Here is a 19868-nt window from a genome sequence, read left to right as displayed (position 1 = left end):
AAAAGCTGAGGTACTCACAGGCTGCAGTTTATGCTTGAAGCTCATGCTGAAGCGCACCACAGGGTAAACAGCAGGAGAAGACTAAGAGACTGCAAGAGAGAGAGGGCGAGAGTCTGTATCTCCCTCTCTCTTGCTCCCTCGCTCATCCTCCCTGCCTGTAGCCCAGCCCTCACAGCGGGATCCTCTTTCAAACATAAAAAAACCATCCAGTGGCTCTGTGAATGACAGCATCTGCCTCCTCCACTGGTGCTCAACAAGCACCATAGGTGCTTGACGTGACAGGGGACAGTTTGACTTCTAACAGGATGAAATACTCAGGTGTTAATTGAACTTTCCTTCAGCACTCTACTGTATATTAGTAACTCTTGAGTGCAACTTACTGGCAGTCTGATTTAGGGTTAGCTAAATACTGTGTTACATGTCTATTTGTTTTGTGTGTTGCATATTTTGCATTGTCCTCTTCGAATCAGCAAATGATATACATCGATAAGTGTATTAAAATGCATGTTGTGCTGTTTCTGAGGTCACAAGACATTCTATAAGTTACTCAAAGGCATTATGAGTATTTTGTCAGTAAAAGAGATCAGATAAAAATTTGTTTTTTTAAACTATGGTTGTAACATTGTAGTATTGTTATGCATTATTTGGATTTTTCGAATTATTGGATTTTCTTTTACATTTGTGTGAAGTCCCATTGATAATGAGTTGATTGATTCAAGGTACAAACTCATATTTCACGCTGATGCAGGCAAGGAAACCAAAAATGTTTGGAGGAATTTGCATATATTGGAGTAGGGTCATGTAACGTCCTCAATGCATGTCCTCAACTTGTCTCTAACACACCCAATCATGGCTGCTCTTGAATAATAATGTGTTTGGATCATAACACTTTGTGAGTATAAACCTGCCTAATACTGCATACTTCAACTGTACACACACACTCATGTCCACACACTCATGTCCACACATCATGGTCCTACCTTTTAATTCAAACGGCATCCAGACTCCTCTACAGCCTCCTGTTGTACGCTAGTTCAAAGCCAGGGGGCACCATATCAACACACTTCTGCTTTCCCAAAACATACACTACAGTTACAGTATGCTGGAGCTTCTCTACAGTTACCAGTCTTTTACAAGCTAGAGTCTAATCAATCATACTGTGTGCTTCATGTTATGCAGACAAATCAATATGAACAAAGATCAATGACAACCTTCATTTCCCTTTCTGTAAGGTGCCAATCGAAATCCAATTATGAAGGCAGGATAACGAAAATTTTATTGTATAACGGAATATAACCAAAAGTAAATGCAACATATGCTTATAGATTTAGTTACAAATAAACAACATGATAAAACCTGCACTTTGTATGGTTATTGACTACTGCCACAGTTTGTTCCCACACAGCAGCAGCAATGATTACTGTGACCTAAAACCTGACCTGCAGGGCTTGGCGTTCGTCAGTGACCCCACGACTTTGATACCACTGCAAGTCAATTCAAGCTGTTTTAACAGGTCAAAAACTCAAACTGGCACCAGCAGGAACACGGCTAGACGGGACCGCAGTGTGATTTAGAGGGCAGTGCGAGGTTTGACAGATGCGCAGGGAGCATGCCCGTTGCCCTCCACTTCCATTAGCTCCAGAGGCCAAGGTCACTGGCAGCGTCAAGCCACCGAGTGCCACTCAATAGCCTCACAGCTGTCGCCCTTTTTACTCGCTTTCATAACTACATCTCATCAGAACCCCTCTCCTCGCTTACAGAGCGCCTCTCACTCTGTGATCCCCACACACACCCACACAATCTCCATGTACATACTCACACACTCAACACTGAATCCCCCCTTTTTATGCTGCCCACTGCTAAGATACAACAGAACCTCTGTGAATAAAACACTCTTCTAACTAATGATCAATGAAATGCAAATGCTTGTTTTACTACCTTCTTGCTAAATAACTACAACAACATTGATTTAGTGTATTTTCTGCTGATGAAAGTTGTAAAATTTTGTATGTGTTTTTAAGGAAAGGTGTTTATATTTGTTGTTTGTTTGGACTAACAGGAAGTAAATCTGTGCAGACAACCAAAATGGCACATGGGACAAATAAAGAAACTTAATGTTCCCCTCCACTCAAAGTGTTTTTTATTATTGTTAATCCACTTGGATGTTTGAGCTTCACTTTGCAGAATTATGTATGTGCAGAGTTGTTTTCACATTCATTCATCGGCATAAGGGGGGAGTTTAAATTTCAGTTTAATATGTGTATGTGTATGTTTGAGCAGCACGGTGGTCCAGTGGATAGTGCTGTGACCTCACAGCAAGGTGGTCCTGTGTCATGTCCTGTGTCTGCGTGGGTTCTCTCTGTAGACGTTCTCTCTAGGTGTGACTGGTAGTTTGTTTATGCAGGATAAGCAGTTCACGATGGATGGAAGGTGTACACACAAATGTGACAACTTGTTTGATCCTCACTAGATCAAATTGTGATGTGGAAATCTCAAGCCTCCAGTGCAAAATGGACTTTTCAGAAAGTAGGAGACATTTTGAGTCCAGTAGTTTAACTTTTGAATATTAATAGATTTTGAATTATTTTTTTATGAAGGAGTAGATGGAATTATTTTTTTCAACAATGTAATAATAATAACATTAATAATAATAATAATACATTATTTGTGACGTACTTTATATTTAAACATATCCTAAAGTGTTACAGGATAAAAATGTAAGTGCTAAAAATAAAACACAGAGAGCACAAAAATAAAAACAATAAGGCAAAGGAAAGGGCAAAAGTTCAACCAAAAGACACCACAGCTCTCCTTGACCACCCAAAGACACCACAGACTGTGGAGGCTTTTAAACGTGGCCCAAAAACAGGGCCACGTTTAAAAGCATCCACAGTGTCTTCGGGTGGTCAAGGAGAGCATTCCACAGACTGGGAGAAAGCCCGATCTCAAATCATACAGAGCTTGGTCCTGGGAGGTTTCAGGAGATATGTTGAGGCAGATTGGAGTGTACGTTTGGAGGTTTGTGGGGTGAGAAGTTCCTTGAGGTGGGGGGGCTTCACTATGGATGCACTGGTGGGTGAGGAGGGAGAATTTGTAACAGGATCCTAGCAGCGCTGTTTTGGATGTACTGCAGCTTCTGGAGGTTTTTGCCAGGGATCCCGGTGAGGAGCACATTGTAATAGTCCAGCCTGGAGGAGACAGAGGAGTGGACAAGATTTTATGCATCTGCAGGAGTGAGTGTGGGACGGAGTTTGATGATGTTCCTGAGGCTGAAGAATGAGGTCTTGCGGAGATGTTTGATATGAGCCTTAAAGGGCAAACGAGAGTCCATTCTAACACCCAGGTTGATGGCTGATGTTGAAACTGGAATATTTTGGCCAGGTAAGACTGGCAATGACAGAAGACCGGACCTGGTGTGGTGTGCCGACTAAGATGGCTTCATTCTTGGAGCTGTCTACCTGCAGAAAGTTTTGCTTCATCCAAGCCTTTATCTCCTAAAAACAGGGTGGGGCCGAGCACTGAGCCTTGAGGGACACCACAGGTGATGTTGTCTGTCAGTGATTTAGCATCTCCCAAGGCGACATGCTCAGTTCTCCAGGTGAGGAAGAATTATAACGAGTTAAACACAGAGTCAGAAAGATCAATGGTGGAATGTGGACGTGAAGGAGGATGTTGTGGTCCACGGTGCCAAATGCTGCAGTCAAGTCCAGGAGGATGAGAAGGGATGGGGAGTGTCTGCTACCATCAGCAGATCATTTGTGACTTTGACCATAGCTAATTTTTACTGTGGAAAAACATTCTTACTCCCTTTGACGTTAAGGGCTCCGCGATCAAGTTAGCAACAATAAATATACAACGTCTGGTTAGACTTTCAAAATAGTACTTGTTAACATTGCGAAACGTAGCTATTTGGAAAGGGAACATTGTTAATGTTGTGAATTATCTCAATTTGGATAGGTTTAAGCACCTAAAGTGCTTAGTTGGGTTTAGGCAACAAAAGTACTTGGTTAGGTTTAGGAAAAGATCATGGTTTGGGTTAAAATAACTACATTATGTATGTCAGTTAGCTGACTCAGTAATGTTAACTTGCGTAAACAAAACTTTCAGTCTCCTGGTGGAAAGTCTGGTTTCTGGCCCACCATCCACCCCAAAACACCTCCTTACTCAGACTATTTTGTTTCCTACACCAACCTAGCGTTCAAAAGTGACGCTACAGGGCTTCCCCCAGTGCATTGAACTATGACGCTAAGGGGCTCCCCTGTATGTTACAAACTGACGCCAACGGATCATTACCATGCCATATACCATATGTAAAGACTTGCGAGTGAGAACAGGTTGAAAAATCATATGAAAAACAAATAATTATTCAAAGCAATTTTTATGTCCTAATAAATGTCTGGGGGGGATCTTTAAAATAAATCCACTGAAAATCTAAAGAGATTCAGGAGATATCACACTACAACCTAGAGTGTTTGATAGCTAAAACACCAAAGCATAACCTATACTAACAATAAGATTTCACATCACACTGAACATATCCAAAAGGAAATACTAAAAATATTGTATTGTGTTCTCCAGACAATTAATCATTTTAATGCATTTGAATCTGTTTAAATGAAAAATGAAATGGATAATAAAATATTTTCAAAATAATGAAATAATGAAAAAGACATGAGGGAGATTCATAAATTGCCACTAGATACTGCAGTTAATTTAAATAACATGTTATAAAACAGCTACTGAAACAATTTGATTTGCACTGGAGTAAATTAAAAATATCTCAGCCCTTTGTTTTTACTAAAAACAAGATTTAAACACCTCTGGACTAAATTGTTAAGTTGAAGAAGGTCTGAGGAAGAGTGTGTGTGGTCATGTCAACCCGAGACATACCAGAGACAGATAGCTGTAATAACTACTACAGAAACATAACAAAGAGTAAAACGAACCCTACTGAGCAGCAAACACTCCACTGGCACGCCAACACGAAGGACATTTTATCCAGACTTCCACGTGACGTCAGCAGAGTTGAGATAACAAGTAAAGTGTTCTGCCAGGCCTTTTTGGAGGCCTTCTGTTTGTTACAGTCAGTTTTTCCAGGGCCACAGAAGCCACGTTGCTTCCGCATTGTGCAGCGAGTCACAGCCGGCTGTCATTGCCACTCTCCCTCCTGGTGTGAAGAAGTGAGATGTCACCACCACCAAGGCAGCAACATTTAATCGCAAAGCAGTCACAGATGATAATAGTACTGCACAAATAGCATTCATATGTAGGGATCCTTTAATAATAAGTAGGTGCAGAAACTATGCAAGACTAATGCTTATGTTATGTATGTTATGTAAGTGACAGTCAATCATGTCTGTTGCCATTATTTCTGGAGAATACCTTATTACTGTCTGACCTTAACAGAGGATTGTATAATGATGAATTTAAATCCCTGCAGGCAGACTCTATTGTGTGTGTATAGGTTAAGTGCTATCACATTTTGCAGGAATGCTGGGAGTTACAATCATCTAAATTTGGCAGCATTTGCACATTGTGTTCAAATGTTGTGGCAGCTTATATCAAATCAGCCAAACCATTCATGAATTGGGCAACCAAGTAAATAACTTTGTTTGCTTTACACCACAGAATTCACGGGACTCTTCAAAGAAGCAGGTTTGCTGGTTATGTGGATTACTTTGCTGAGTAAAACATGGACCAAATATTTTTAATTCAGTGTTCCATGTTCCAGATTTGAAGGGTTTCAGTCAGCACAGTCCTCCATGTTATCCAGGCACCATGCTTATTGTAAAATGCTCTAGGAGGTATAGAACAAAATGTAAAGTGCTTTAAAAATTTGTATGAAAAATCATTTATTTTCCATGAGTCTACTTATCTTACAATAGCTTATTTAACCGTTATTTATCTGTGTAGTTGGGCACCAGCATTATTGCACATTTACGCTCGAACATCATTCGCTCAGATTTGAAATATGTATAGACCTGATCAAAGTGAACAGACCTGTTTGGAGAGTGCTCCTTGTTATAGTAACAGCGTCACTGTATAAGTCATTTCATTTAATGCTGACCTCTTTATTCCACATTGTATTTGTATTTTATGTGAAACTACGTTATACTGCATGACTTTACGTATCTTGACAAGGTTGCCGTTGTAAATGATAATTTGCATTCGGCTTACCTGGTAAATAAATAAAATTATTTGTTCCATTTTTCAACTAAGTTCCACTGAAATCTATTAGCAGGTTGTTGAGCTATCCTGCTAAATAACAAACCAGAAGCCAAAAAATTCATTTCATAATTGCAATCAACCAATGGTTAAAGTGCATGTGTCAATGTGCTATCTCCTATCCAAGTTCAGGGCTATGCAGATGATGTCCAGATAGCCGCCAAAGAAGAGAGCGTTTAAAAACATGCTCGTCAGGACAGATTATTTTCTGGAATGGTCAGGCTTGGAGATTAGGGAAACAAAATGTCCTGTTCTGTACGAGAGTAGGAGGTGGAGGAAATTGGTGGTACCGTTTAAAATCTGAGCAACAAAATCTATATGTGTATATTCTCTCATGAGACATACACTTACCTTGGACACAAAATTAACATTGCAGGAAAGGAAGGAGTAAGTAGACATAATTTTGTCCGAGTTTACCTCCAGGTTGGACTTGATTGACATGAAATGTCCACTACCACTGACTATGAAGTTAGAGGCTATAAGACAAGTGGCGCTGTCTAAAGTACAACATTTGATCTCCAATGTTCATATCCAACAGAAAGTGCTAAGTGAAATGAATAACAAAACAGTGAGCTTAGTGCGAAAGAGGTTTGGACTTAACACACACAGCACCCGCAAAATTATTTTTCATTATAAATGGGAAGGGGGGCTGGGGGGACCAAATGTGATATGGATTTATGCCAGTGAGTGAGCTGACTTGATCTTCCCTGTTCCTGGACTGACCAGGGAGTCAGAGCCCCACTTCCTTGTATACAAAAGAAAACCTAGCAGAAACTTGACATCCAATCCGCTGGTTTTGGTGTCTGGTCAGATTGGCAGGATTTGAACGACCTTTGTGTTTGAACTGGAATATCACTGGAGTGGCTGCGGACTGATTGTGGGACTGTGAGAGTCTCCAAGGATATTCTTACTGACCCCCAGACCCACATCAGGGCAACAGCCACATACCGTGGTCACAGACACATGCTAATATCTACAGAAGCCCGACGAGCACTTACGGACTTACACCACCACCAACAACATGTCTTCATGTCTTCCCTCTCTGTTTCTCACTAATTTCTTAAGAACACTGTACTCAGTGAGGAAATGGCAAAATTCACAGGAAAAGCCAGATTACAAGTTGTTCCTTATAGACTCATCCTCTCGAGCTTCCGGTTCCTCAATGTCTGCATCAAACTACAGAACAGATTACTTAAACACTGCCACATATCTTGAATTACTGCTATTTTTACAAGAGAATGTAAAAAGCACATCATGACATAATAGTGGACTTTATAGTGAAATACATATCAAACCATTTCTTGCCCTCAGTAAGAATGCACAAACATTTGTTGTGTGAAACCGTCCACGTCTAAGTATTGCAATAGTAATTTTGATACTTTCTCACATCTGCTTGCCATTACACCAGATGTTGTCGTGATTAATGAGGAGTCCAGTGAGGTGTTCGTTCTGGAGGTTGTATGCACCTTTGACTCTAGAATGGAGGAAGCTTTTATGTCCAAGGTCATTAAATCCCAACCACTCCTAAACACAATCTCAGAACTAGGGTATAGGTGGCGACTACTTGTTTTCATGTTTGGCAGCCTAGGACACTCAGATAGGCTGGTTGTAAGAGGGCTTCAACAGCTGTGGGTGCCCAAAAAGAGAGCTAAACGGCCTGGCAGAATACTGTGCTCTGTCTGCTATTATCAGTGGCCTCCATATATGGCTGAGACGCTGTTACTTATACCCATGAGAACTGAGTGATATGCTTAGTATCGTGAAGATCTGTGGTTTGTCAGTGGTCCAAGATTTTGTATATATGCATTTGACTGCAGCTATATAATACTTGTGTCTGTGTGATTATTTCTTTTAAGTGAACTTAAATAAATTGTGTAAAGTAAAAAATCTCTTCAAGAACTATACTACTACAGATTTTACAAGTTTGAGGTACAGCTACTTTGAATATTACCAGGTTATATTATTACCAGTTTCTGAGATATTCTTCTTCACTAACTGTAAATATTGTTGTTAATATTTCACAACATTAACGGCTTCAACAAAGAGTTACTTTGCAGATTCAGTTTTAATATTCATTCAATTGTATTATATTTAAGTATTCAGATTAATATTTTTAGGAACCCATGTAAACAAGTGTGCTTCACCTCGATTACACAATGTCTTTTAGACATAGGGGTTTTTAGAAGTGCAGAGGATTATGTAATGCTTCAATTATATCGATATTTCCAATTTTCAGAATTAAACACTAGCAAATTTTACTGGGTACTTTTACTTAAGTCAAATTTTAAAAGCAGAAACTTCTCTTGTATTGGAGTATTTTTCCATTCTGGTTCTTCTCCTACTGCTGTGTGTGAGGTAACACAGAGACACTGTGGTGTGATGACAGGTGGCTGATGAGTGTGTTCTGCTTCTGCTGCTGGTGCCATAGATGTCACACCTCAGGTGAGATTATTCTTTCACACTTTCACCCTGTGACTGCAGAAGTCTTCTAGCATCATCAGTGAGCCAGAGGCAATAAACATTCATAGACATCTCAACATAGACAATGCCTGGATGTGACAGTGCAGATCAACTACAATAATGGCCAACAACCTGAACTTATTGACAGGACAACAGGAGAAGAAACTTGAGATGACTGATATTATTTCTTTTTCCAATGAGCAGTGTGACAAATGAGCAGTGTGACAAATCTTTACTTTCAGGAATAGCCAAAAATAGAAAGCAGACAAACCTATTGTGAAACTTTGATACTACATCCTCTAAATATGAGGCTGAACCCGACTTGAAGTTATGCAACAACATTGATCCTACATTTCAAAATAATCCATTCCCCCATCACTAAGTCCTTAAATTGTATGATCTTGAAATAAGCAAAAAATACACAAGATGAGATAATTCTGCCTAATAATTTCCAAGAATTCTACATTGATACCAGAGCAATGATCATTTAGCCTCATTCTGATTCATCATAACATGGATACCTTTATAGAAAACTCTTAAAATAAGGGAAACTGCACTGTCAACAAGCAGAATTATCTCAACTTTTCCATTGTAATCCACCCTTAAAGGTCGTTCGATGGTTGCAGGCAGGTCCATTACTAACTTCACCATCATCAAGCAAAATGATTAATGTTCCTTTTTCATTACAGCCATCCTATCATTCAGCTCACAAACAAGCTCGCAGATGATTCAAGTTATTTAAAAGTTTGAGAATAAGATAGCAAACATTGACCACAGTTACTGGGTTGTAAGCATGAAATTAAGAAACAAGTAAAATAAAATTCAATTTTTAGTTGAACAAAATGAGTAATTCAAATTAGTGCATCAGAAGAATAATCTTAAATCTTTAAATCTATAAGAAACCAATAATTAGTAAAATCACATTTAGGACCACAGAGAAATTGAACATGAAAAAAGTGCAAAGAAAGTAAGATGACATTTATCATCTCTCTTTTATCACTGACATTGTAAAGAACTAATCTTACCTGCGTGACCTGAGTGACCTTCTCTGTGACGTTCTGGGTTCGGTCTTTAATCTTGCTGGGTGCAATTATTTCAATCTCTGTGGGCGAAGGAGGTCTCATCCGGTCCGAACCGAAGGTCAGAGTAACCTGAGGGATACGACCGATGGCCCTATGTCTCATCAGGTCCGAGTCTGACGTGGAGTTCAGAGCGCTTGGCTTCAGATCTGCAGCAGTGAGCAGCAACATTGGCAATTATGACTCAAATGAAGATCAAGGAAAAATATGAACGGTAGTGAGAAAAGAAACACGGACAGAATAAAAAACTAATATCTGAAAATTTATTTGAATGATAACATGATTTTATTTAATTCGCTATGATGTACTTGTATATCAGTGCATCTAAAAGTGTCCAGGTTTGAGAATAAAAATACAGTTAAAACGTGTTTAGGAACAAGCTGTTTCTTTTCATCCACTATTTACTGCACTCAACCGGGGAATCAGGACAGATTGCATTTCCCCTCAGCCTAAAAGACACAGATGGACAAACAAATACGGTAGAGAAAAAAAAGAAAATGTGGCAGACAGAGTGCAAGTCCAGAGTATAATTGGAACCTGTATCCTGCACAAAAAATATAATTTCCTCACAAAATATTTCCCCTGAGAGAAGAGGGGGACATGTGTTGCACAGTAATGTGTGATTTTAACACAAATAGACCACAAACCCCACACACACACTGACAGAGGGATTGATTAGTGTCTCTACTGGAACAGCCATCAGACTGCTGCGTGTGTTCAGAGAGAAGCTCTCTTTGATATGGATGTTGGAGGTCTTTTCTGCTCTGACAGGAAAGAATCTTTATGAACTAATTGTAGTTTTTGTTCCTCATAAATCATTTTCATCATATCATACATTTTCAGTGTTGTTATAAACATTATACCATGGCCCTGGTAAATATTCATCTCGGATTGGCTGGCAGTTGTGTTTTAAGTTCCTATTACAGGACAATTTGGGGTGTCGCCATTACTTGAGGGTTAAGATGCCAACCATGAACCACAACGTCCATGAGTCAGTCTAGCAGGGGACTTTCGATACATAGCTAAAAAACGCCCAAAAATCAAATACAATGACATTAAACAATGAATTTCAAAGGTGATATATATATATATATATATATATACATATTGTTAAATCGGAGAAATTGCATTTCTAACAAATATTTTATACCTGAAGCTAGGGCTGGCAATAATTTATTCTATCCAATTGTTGTCTAATAATAATAATAATCATATCATAATAACAATATATAATATTGAGATCAGGGTTCACAGCGCTTATGTCAAACTAAATAAGTTTAATTTAACATTTCCAACCAATGTAACCAAATCAACCAAAAACATGTGGATAATGCTGCAAGTTTGGTGGTTTAGAATTATACAGCGTTTAATTAAACAGAAGTTTAATTGGATAAAATAAAATGTTAAAACACACAGTTCACTAATATGATCAAATCGTGTACTGTAAAGATATTTTAGTATCAGAGACAAATAAAGCACATTTAACCTAAAGCAGTAATAGGCTACTAAGAGTAATTCTATATTTTAACCTCAAATTCTCTCTGAGATGCTCACAGCGTCCCAGTCAGACACTCACTGCTGTTGGTTCGAGGGTCTCCAGTTGGACTGTGCCATTCTGCCCTGATGCCATCAATATCATCCAGTGACGAGGCACGTCGAAGGCTGCGGATGCTGTCCCTAGAACAGCTCCGAGGTAAAGTCCCTCTGGGAAAAGGGATGCCCGGGTCCAGGCGGTCTGTCAGCAGGGAACGCTGCTTGATGGAGGACTGGGCTGCAGGGGAGGGAGGATCCAGGTCCTGTTCTATCAGAGCTTCTGTCTCAGACTGCATGCAGCTCTCCTTGGACGGGATCCGAAATTCTTTGAGAGGGACTTCCTCGCTGTTTGGCTGTCAAGGACAAAGAGCAGGAGGCCATGTCTCAGGTTTTAAAAATTGTTAAAAAATTCAAAATTAAACGCTATCATTATTTCTTAGAAAATGATTATCTGTCAGCAGTTTTCTGAAAATTACTTGTGTTTTGCAAATCAGGCAACCAAATGTGTAGCCTACAAAACAGAGTAGACCTGCAAGTCCTTATGTGTACATTTGCCTGACTTGGCCCAGTATACTTTCTGTTGCCATACCGTGGATACTGTCGGAAAATAGTTTCTCACTCAAGTGATTCTACAGACAGAAAGTAAGGGAAGATAAACTCAACAATGGCTGATATTTTTTTTCTCTCTTTCTTCCCTTTGGTGTCTTTAGTGCTGGGAAATCAGTCCCTGAATTTCAAACAACGCTCACTGCTATTTAAGGCCGCCTACATGTGAAACTGGCTGCACAGTGCATGTTTAATGGTCAGAATTTCATATGTGAAAAGCCTATGCCAGAAGAGTTGCGTGCTTCATGCATGTGTGAAGAACACTTAAGTCTGTGAAAAGGCAATATAAGCAGTAAGATAATAAATTCTGTCATTGTAAAGGCCATGCATATTAGATATCTAGTATTATTTTTTTTGTATTTTTTTATACAGATTTTAGTTATTGTCACATGTCAGTACAGCAGAATGCAAGGCATGCATACATACATACGCATCCTGCATTGCAAGATCTCTTGTGCTTGCTGTAAGTGTGTGTACACCACCTCACCTGCAGGTAGTCCACTACCACTCCTTCAAATTGATCTTTGGAAAGTGAAGGTCGTCGCATGGACCGCAGCACCGGCAGCCTCATCTTCAACCTGCGATTCTGGCCTGAAGGGGAAACTGTGTGCTCAGCTCATTCATTATCAAAACTCCAACTTTATGTACTACAAATTAAGTTCATATACATTTATTTTCTACTACCCAAAATACGTTTTTGAAGACACTTTTGCCTGGACTAGGTTTTTTCTTACTGCATCAGACAGAGCATTCTTTTTATACATGTATCTGTAAAATGCTTACTGACAAGGTTTCTCAGTTAGTAATTTCTACTATGTCCATGACTGGAAACTAAATCCATGGTGCAGTTAATAATTAAAATGTCAATGCTGACCACTAAGTTGACTTGTGACACAAATTGACTAATGTAAATCAGTGAAGCAAAATAGTTACATGCGAGCATACGGTAATTCATAATTCATATTTCCAGTTGCAAAAATCATATGTCTAAGTTTATCTCAGGAAAGACTTAGCTTCCCAAAAGCTGAATGTATACTGGGAAGGTATAAGGCAAATGTTGAAGGCTTTACAGTAAATCCATCCCTGGGCGACTCTCTGCCTGAGGCCTGACTTCTTGAGAGTTCGATCAATCAGCTCCTGGAAGTCGAGGATGAACATGATGACAATTCCTTCCTCGTTTTTTACAGGTACAATGTCCACCAGGCATGGTCTGCATGTCCCTTCAGATAGAGAGAGGGAGAGAAACAGATAATGGCAGAAATCTAAAGGAAAGCAGGGGGCACTCGGATTTGAACCGGGGACCTCTTGATCTGCAGTCAAATGCTCTACCACTGAGCTATACCCCCACACTGAACAAGCATCACTACTATCTGATCTTTTTTATGAGGCCATGCTTTAAAGGAAGGTCATGAGGGAGGAAACCACAGGAGGGAGGGAGAAAAAGAGAGAGAATTGGAGGTGGGAAAAAGGAGGGACAGAGTTCAAACACTGAAAGCTAAAAGAGGTTAAATGAGCAACACTTCCGTCAGGTCTAACTTCACTCTGCAATCAGTGTGGTCTAAAAATAGAAACGGAGGAGGGAGCAGATCACACAAACACGCACACATACATACAGAGGACCATTTGTGCACACACACTGAGTGCCTGCATTTAGTCCCATTCACACATCCACTCTGAAACAACTCTGACAGGAATTTAGTCTGGAGGTAAAGAAAAAAAACAGCCTTTGAGAGCAGCAGACTTGTTCTGAATCACATTGTATCCGCTTGTTCGCAAATTTTTCTGCCTGTTCAGTCTGGGAGCACAGTAGGAAGCAGGACACAAAACAAATAGATGCTTAGTGGATTTGAGTTGGCATGCTGATCGCATTTCCATGACAACAGCGCTCTAGACTGCACGCCCCATGCCCAAACGGCCAGAGTGACAAAAGACACGTGCATGTATGTGTATATAAGAAGACAGTAACTATATTTGTGTTTATGGTGGAAGACTGTTTCTGCCTTTGGTGCCTCTGTGCATGTGACATATGAACTGGTTTAGAAGGAATTTAAAGGTTGTAGTTGACAAATCAGAGGCAAAATGCAGCTGGAGGCAAAACCTGCAACCGGTGGAAGCATTCAAAAGTAAGAGAGTCAAGAGGAAATTAAGCTTTGAGAGAACAGAACGTTCAGAAAAATGCCACAGTATAAAACGTGGATCAAAAGTTTAAATGTCTGTCTCGCTGTGTTATTTCTTTCTGTTCTTTCACTCACTTCTGTTATTACAATTTTAACATCACCATCTCTCCACTTTTCATTACTTCTTGCTTCCAAATCTGAGATATTGGTTTGCACGTAACCTTTCTAAAATCGAATCCTTGCACTAAAAATAAAATACAGGTTGAGAATGTGAAAGAAGGCATGGGAAAGATGGTTGAGGAGGAAGGGGAGTAGTAATTAAGGTTATACCAACAAACCAATATGGCAGAACAGGAGAGGCAATCAACAGGACCAGGTCTTAAAAAGAGATTAAGAATATAAAGCAGGGACTGACCACCTGGTCTCCCTGGGAAGGTGACTCACACACCAGGCCTGATTAGAAAACGTGACTGATTTTCAAGATCATGGAAAACTGTAGTGGTTTGCCAAAACCATGGCGGGTCAGCGTGAATGGTCGGAAAATCTGAATGGGATTCTGTTTGAACTAATTAACAACAGAAATGTGAAGGGAAGTCTTTATGGACTCAGTTAGGATTTTAAAAGCTTTCTGCATCTTCCTGGAAAAAGGCATATTTTCTTTTCTTCTTCCTTAAATGACTTTAAGAGTATTTATGCCAAGATCATCAAAGTTCACCTAGCACATCCACACTGACACCTGATTGTTATTAAAATAAATTGTCAGAATGCTTTTACTGAAATGTCTACTGGATGGATTGCTATGAAATTGGGAATAAGACATCCATGGCTCCCAGAGGATGTAACTTAATGACTTTGGAGATACCCTTGACTTTTCCTCTAGTGCCGCCATGAGGTACACCTTTTTTGGTTTTGAGTGTCTCAACATATATAGGATGAATTGCCACGAAATTTGGTACACACATTTTTATCCCTATCAGAATTAACTGTAATTGATCCCTTGTTGTAAGTGACTAAGTTAGCACCAACATCATGCTACCATGCTTGTATGTTATGTTATGTAACAGTATGTTAGCATTGACATGTCAACATGCTGATGTTAGCACAACCCTGTACCTTAGTGGACTACACCCTAAAAGAGCTGCTAGCATGGCTGTTGACTCTTAGGCTTGTTTGACATTAAATCATTTCTGGTACACGAGTGAAACATCAGTTACTCATAGTAACGAGATTGTTGGGACTAGATCCTAAACATATACTATTTATACTATTCTAAAAAATCTCTTAGGCCTAGATAATTTAACATTTCGCCTTAGCTGTTGCAAATTTTCCCTCACTTTGTTGTATGCTAAAACCTAAATGTTACCAAATGAGCACAGGGGCACACAACATGCTGGATACAACTTTTCATTACTTTTCCCATCCAAATACCAGAAATTGAGAGCAGTGACTCATTAGATGTTTTTAAATGTCCGAAATAAGAACAAATAACTGAATGACAGTTAGGGTAATAGTCTGAATTAGGATCTGTCCAATCAGGTTTCTTGTCAGAAAAGACAAAACAGTGGAACATATGGATGGATTAGGCCAGATTCTGTGATGTCCAGAACGCTGAGGTTGCAAATAGGCTCACAGGGGGTTTTAATTCTCTACCTTCTTCCTCCTTGTATTTGCTCCTGAGGCTTACCTTCCTTATCGTAGTAGAGGATCTCCACCTTACGCTCCTCTGAGCCAAGCAGGGCCTGTGCCAGCTGGGCCAGGGCGCTCTTCATGGTGCCAGGACCCACTAAGAACTGACAGGTACAGGGCTGCTGCATGATCTCTGCCCTGGCGAAACCAAACATCTGGCAGAAGCCTTCGTTGCAATAGATGATGCCACAGTTCTTCATCTGTGCATTGGCGATGAGAAACTTGCGATCTTAAGGAAAGAAGATACTTAGTGTCACATTCCTGCTTAAAAAGGCAAGAAATCAAAGTGGAAATGTGTGGGTTGAAGATGCAAATGTAGTAATGTCAGAAATTAAGTTGCATGAATATTTAATTATAACAATATACATTTTCAACTCCATGGTTTAGTATTTAAATAAAGCAAATGTAAAACTTAATAGATAATCAGTATAGATATCAACAAATTAGGGAATGTTTGTAACAAATTCAAAAATGGCCCAGAGATTGGTCACCTCATGATAGAGAAATGTCAAGTCAAGTCAATTTCTTTTATTTAGGTTAACATTACAAATCACAAATTTGCCTATTATCAAAACTGATTTTTCATTTCCAGGAATCAGGAATGAAATAGTGGGGAAGTTTAGCTTTAGTTGTGACTATCTTACCAGCTTGCTTTAACAGGGTGTGTATCTAGCTCTTTACAGTTACACGCTGTTCTATAAGAATTTATATTTTATTTCTATGGCAGAACATTTTAAATGGTAAAAAAATGTTTTTGCCTGCTTTTTGGCTTGGATGACAGTAAGCCTAATCGTGCCTGATTAAAATGATCACATTAGATACATCATTGATTATTTGGCGGGGGGGTATTCATAATACAGTTATAGTTTCCCTGTTTGATTTAATCAAATACACTTAAGTGCAAAATCTTCTGCATGGTTTTGTACCCTCAACTCGACAATCAGCTGGAGTGGAACTAGCGTTAATGAAGTCCACCTTTTCATGGTGCTAATGTTATTATCGTCACCATTTCTCCCAAGGGACTCAGGAGGAGCAGGTGGGCACATCAGAGGCTTTGTGGAAATTTACTGGGTGTTGATGTATGTCAGAAATAGCCTGTAAAATTGTACCTGGCATTTTTTAATTAAACTGGAATTAACCACATAGTTTACCCATATGCTTATACTGTTAGATTATATTATTGTCTATTTATTATTTCTATTTTCTTGTCTCTATTTATGCTGCAGACTGTGTGAATTCATTTTTTTGTTTGTTTTCTATGGTTTTAGGTGTGATTTAATGTGTTGTTTAAATTTTTAGTTATTTATCTATGATCTTTGAATGTTAATGAATGCTGTAGCAGTGTGTCCATATATATGGGATATATTAGGGCAGCCCACCCAGTGACCCAAACATATTTGCCTTGACCCCAAAACATTTTTCTTACGTTACACCCTGGGATTGCAAGCATGGAAACTGTAAATTGGGGGAAAATACTTCTCTTATTGGATGTTAGCTCAATGCAATCCTGTATAGCAGTGGACTGATACTGGCCACCACCAAACACTGTGGCTGTACGGTGTCAGGTGGAAACTGGACCAAGTAATGTTTTTTCCTGTGATGTCAAACCTTTAATGCTGAGTATCTACGAGTTACTCTGCACTCAGAAAAATCCTTAATAGTAATTCCAAGCTCAAATACCATCCAGGTCCTGTTATTGATGATTGTAATGTACGTGGCACGGGTAACAGCCACTATTCTAAAAAACATTGTCCACCATGAAAGTGAAGTAGGACAGTTTTGTTCGAAAAGCTGCTAATGGGGGAATTCAATGAGCTGAATGAAAAGTTAATACATATGCAGCCTCTGACTGGCCCTTTTATAATCCTGTGGTGGAACTGGGTTAAACAACTCTCCCTGTTTGTTGCCCACACATATAAGAGGAGGGGACTCTTCTCTCAGTCACTCTGTTTAAAGTAAATGGGTGAGCTCCTCTTGTGGAAACAAATCCTGTCCAAAGTCATTATCTGGGTCTCAAAGCGGAAACACTGATCGTCACACCGTTGCTTAGCAGCACCGCTGTTGCACATGCACTCACCTGGTCGTGCGTGGCTGCACGTGCACACATACACACTAACAGACATACAGTAGAGGGATTACATAATAGAGCTTTTTTAAAGGCGTTTCATAGATTCATGCAAATCTTATCAGACTGAAACTGATTGACAGCAATCAACTATGTTCACATGATTGGTCAGTATCTGATCAGGACGTCAGGGTTATTTTCACTGTAAGTGGTCCATAGTGAGATACAGGTAAGTGGAAATGTATCAAAAACAAAAGGGAAAAGCTAACTTGAAATGTGGACAGAAAAGCCGACTATGTTTATACTCCATTAAACATAGCCTGTTATGTTTTGTAGCATTTTTAAACAAGAAATTGTATTAGCAAAGATGTATATGACTGATGTGCGATGTGTAATGGACAAAATATGAGTTTTAGGTCAAAAGAAAACATCAAATGTGACACCCGTGTTTTGTCACAGGCCTTAGTGGATGCAGGAAAAATATTTCTTTCTCTCTAAATGTGTGAGAATTGGTCTCTTTTTGCAACCAGTGGAAGCTGTGAGCTAATGGAACATAATGTAAGACATCAGGTGAGCACTCACAAACACATGCAGGTGCAATAACCCTAAAACATAAAAGGAGCAGTGGGGTTTTATATCAGTGAGGTTGACAGCCGTCAAACTCACTGATGTAAAAAGATAAGATATTCCAATGTAACATAAACAGCCATTCAGTTTGCCACCTGTTCAGGCAATGAAGGAGTGTAAATGAATTTGAACAAAATATAACTGACCAGCCATTTAAAAAATAAAAGATACAGGAGACTGAGGCTGTAACTAACATGGTATGACTAACTTTACTAACTAACTAATCGGAGAAAAAAACAACACCTAAAAAATATGCTTTGGCACCAAAGTAACAAGATTTCATCCACATTTTTCATCACTATAATTTAAAATTACACTCAACCCTGTTCTATTGGCAACAGCCTGATATAAATATTGATGTGCTGTTGGCCCACTGCTGATGATCACCATAAGCTGTCAGAAATCCTTTTATAAGGGACTGAGAACATTATTACCCCTGTTTCAACACAGGATGTAGCTAATGGAGGGCAAACTATGAACTCACTTTTTCTTTGCACACCAAACAGCTGTGCAAAAAAAAACACATCATTAACCATTAACCCATTATCAAAATGAATGATAAAGTTGGCAATGTAAGATGTTTAAAAGTGATAAAATGTGCACATTGTGAACGCTTGAACGTTTTTTTGTTGTCATATAACTTAACTAATTTCACGTGCACTTACTTTGCTCGTCGAATTTCCTGATGATAGTGTCCAGGTAGGTGTTCTGGAGCGCAACATGACCGCGTCTCACAGGCATTTTGGTGCTGAGAAAAAAGACTTCTCCGACACATGAACCTTAATAGTTTTAAAAATGTATATATAAATATAATGGAAAAAGAGGTTTCAAGTGCCACCTGTGAATAACAACAATCTGCTTCCACTTGGAGGACGAGCGTCAAAAGCAGATGTTTGATTTCTCACGGAGCCTGCAGCTGATGGTGACGGATGAAGCGCTGGAGGATGATGGAGAGGAGCTCTGGTTGCCAGGGCGATAGCAGATGCAGGATGTTACATGCTGAAAATGTGGGGTAAAAAAGTAGTCTAAAATACTGCAAACGCCATGTCAAACATCCCTTCACCTCTAAAAAGAAAAACAAAGAGTACAATCAATCCCACAGTTTGGTGTCCTCTAGTCGGTGAAGGGAACCTGTTTTGGGAGAAGAGGTTGGGAACAGAAGCTGAGGAGAGCAGGATATCTCTGTTTTTTTTTTTTTTTATAAACGCAGAATTATCTCTCAAGTTTGGACACGGCGGAGAAGAAGCTCCTATTAGCCAGATTCCCTGGATCCACTGTCCCTCCAGCGCCTCGAAGCTCGATAAGAGCGGCTGTCGGCAGTGTTGTCAGTCTAAGTTAACCAGGACAAAAACGGAAAGGACTTTTGATAGACTTTCAAAATAAAGACACATACTTCTCTTCTTTTTCTCTGAACACAAGCCTGCAGAAATAAGTTAAGATGATGTTTGTTTCAAGATCTCTGTAAGGTGA

General features: G+C 39.4%; 1 protein-coding gene and 1 non-coding gene across 2 annotated transcripts in view; both read right to left on the bottom strand.

The window, feature by feature from the left end:
• kcnh6a (potassium voltage-gated channel, subfamily H (eag-related), member 6a) overlaps positions 1-19868 on the bottom strand; it is a 36036-nt gene that overhangs the window by 15793 nt on the left and 375 nt on the right. Inside the window, exons 2-7 of the mRNA XM_046035790.1 lie at positions 19064-19177; positions 15705-15935; positions 12974-13123; positions 12391-12494; positions 11341-11650; positions 9711-9913 (exon numbers count right to left, since the gene is read on the bottom strand). Coding sequence (XP_045891746.1) covers positions 9711-9913; positions 11341-11650; positions 12391-12494; positions 12974-13123; positions 15705-15935; positions 19064-19139 — 1074 coding nt within the window. The 5' untranslated portion in view covers positions 19140-19177. The remainder of the gene's footprint in view (positions 1-9710; positions 9914-11340; positions 11651-12390; positions 12495-12973; positions 13124-15704; positions 15936-19063; positions 19178-19868) is intronic.
• On the bottom strand, positions 13178-13249 carry trnac-gca. The gene has a single exon. It is a non-coding gene; the product is annotated as a tRNA-Cys (tRNA).

Source organism: Micropterus dolomieu, linkage group LG02 (genome assembly GCF_021292245.1).
Source record: "Micropterus dolomieu isolate WLL.071019.BEF.003 ecotype Adirondacks linkage group LG02, ASM2129224v1, whole genome shotgun sequence".
In the NCBI taxonomy this organism is placed as follows: domain Eukaryota; kingdom Metazoa; phylum Chordata; class Actinopteri; order Centrarchiformes; family Centrarchidae; genus Micropterus; species Micropterus dolomieu.
This window is presented reverse-complemented; position numbering and strand designations above follow the sequence as displayed.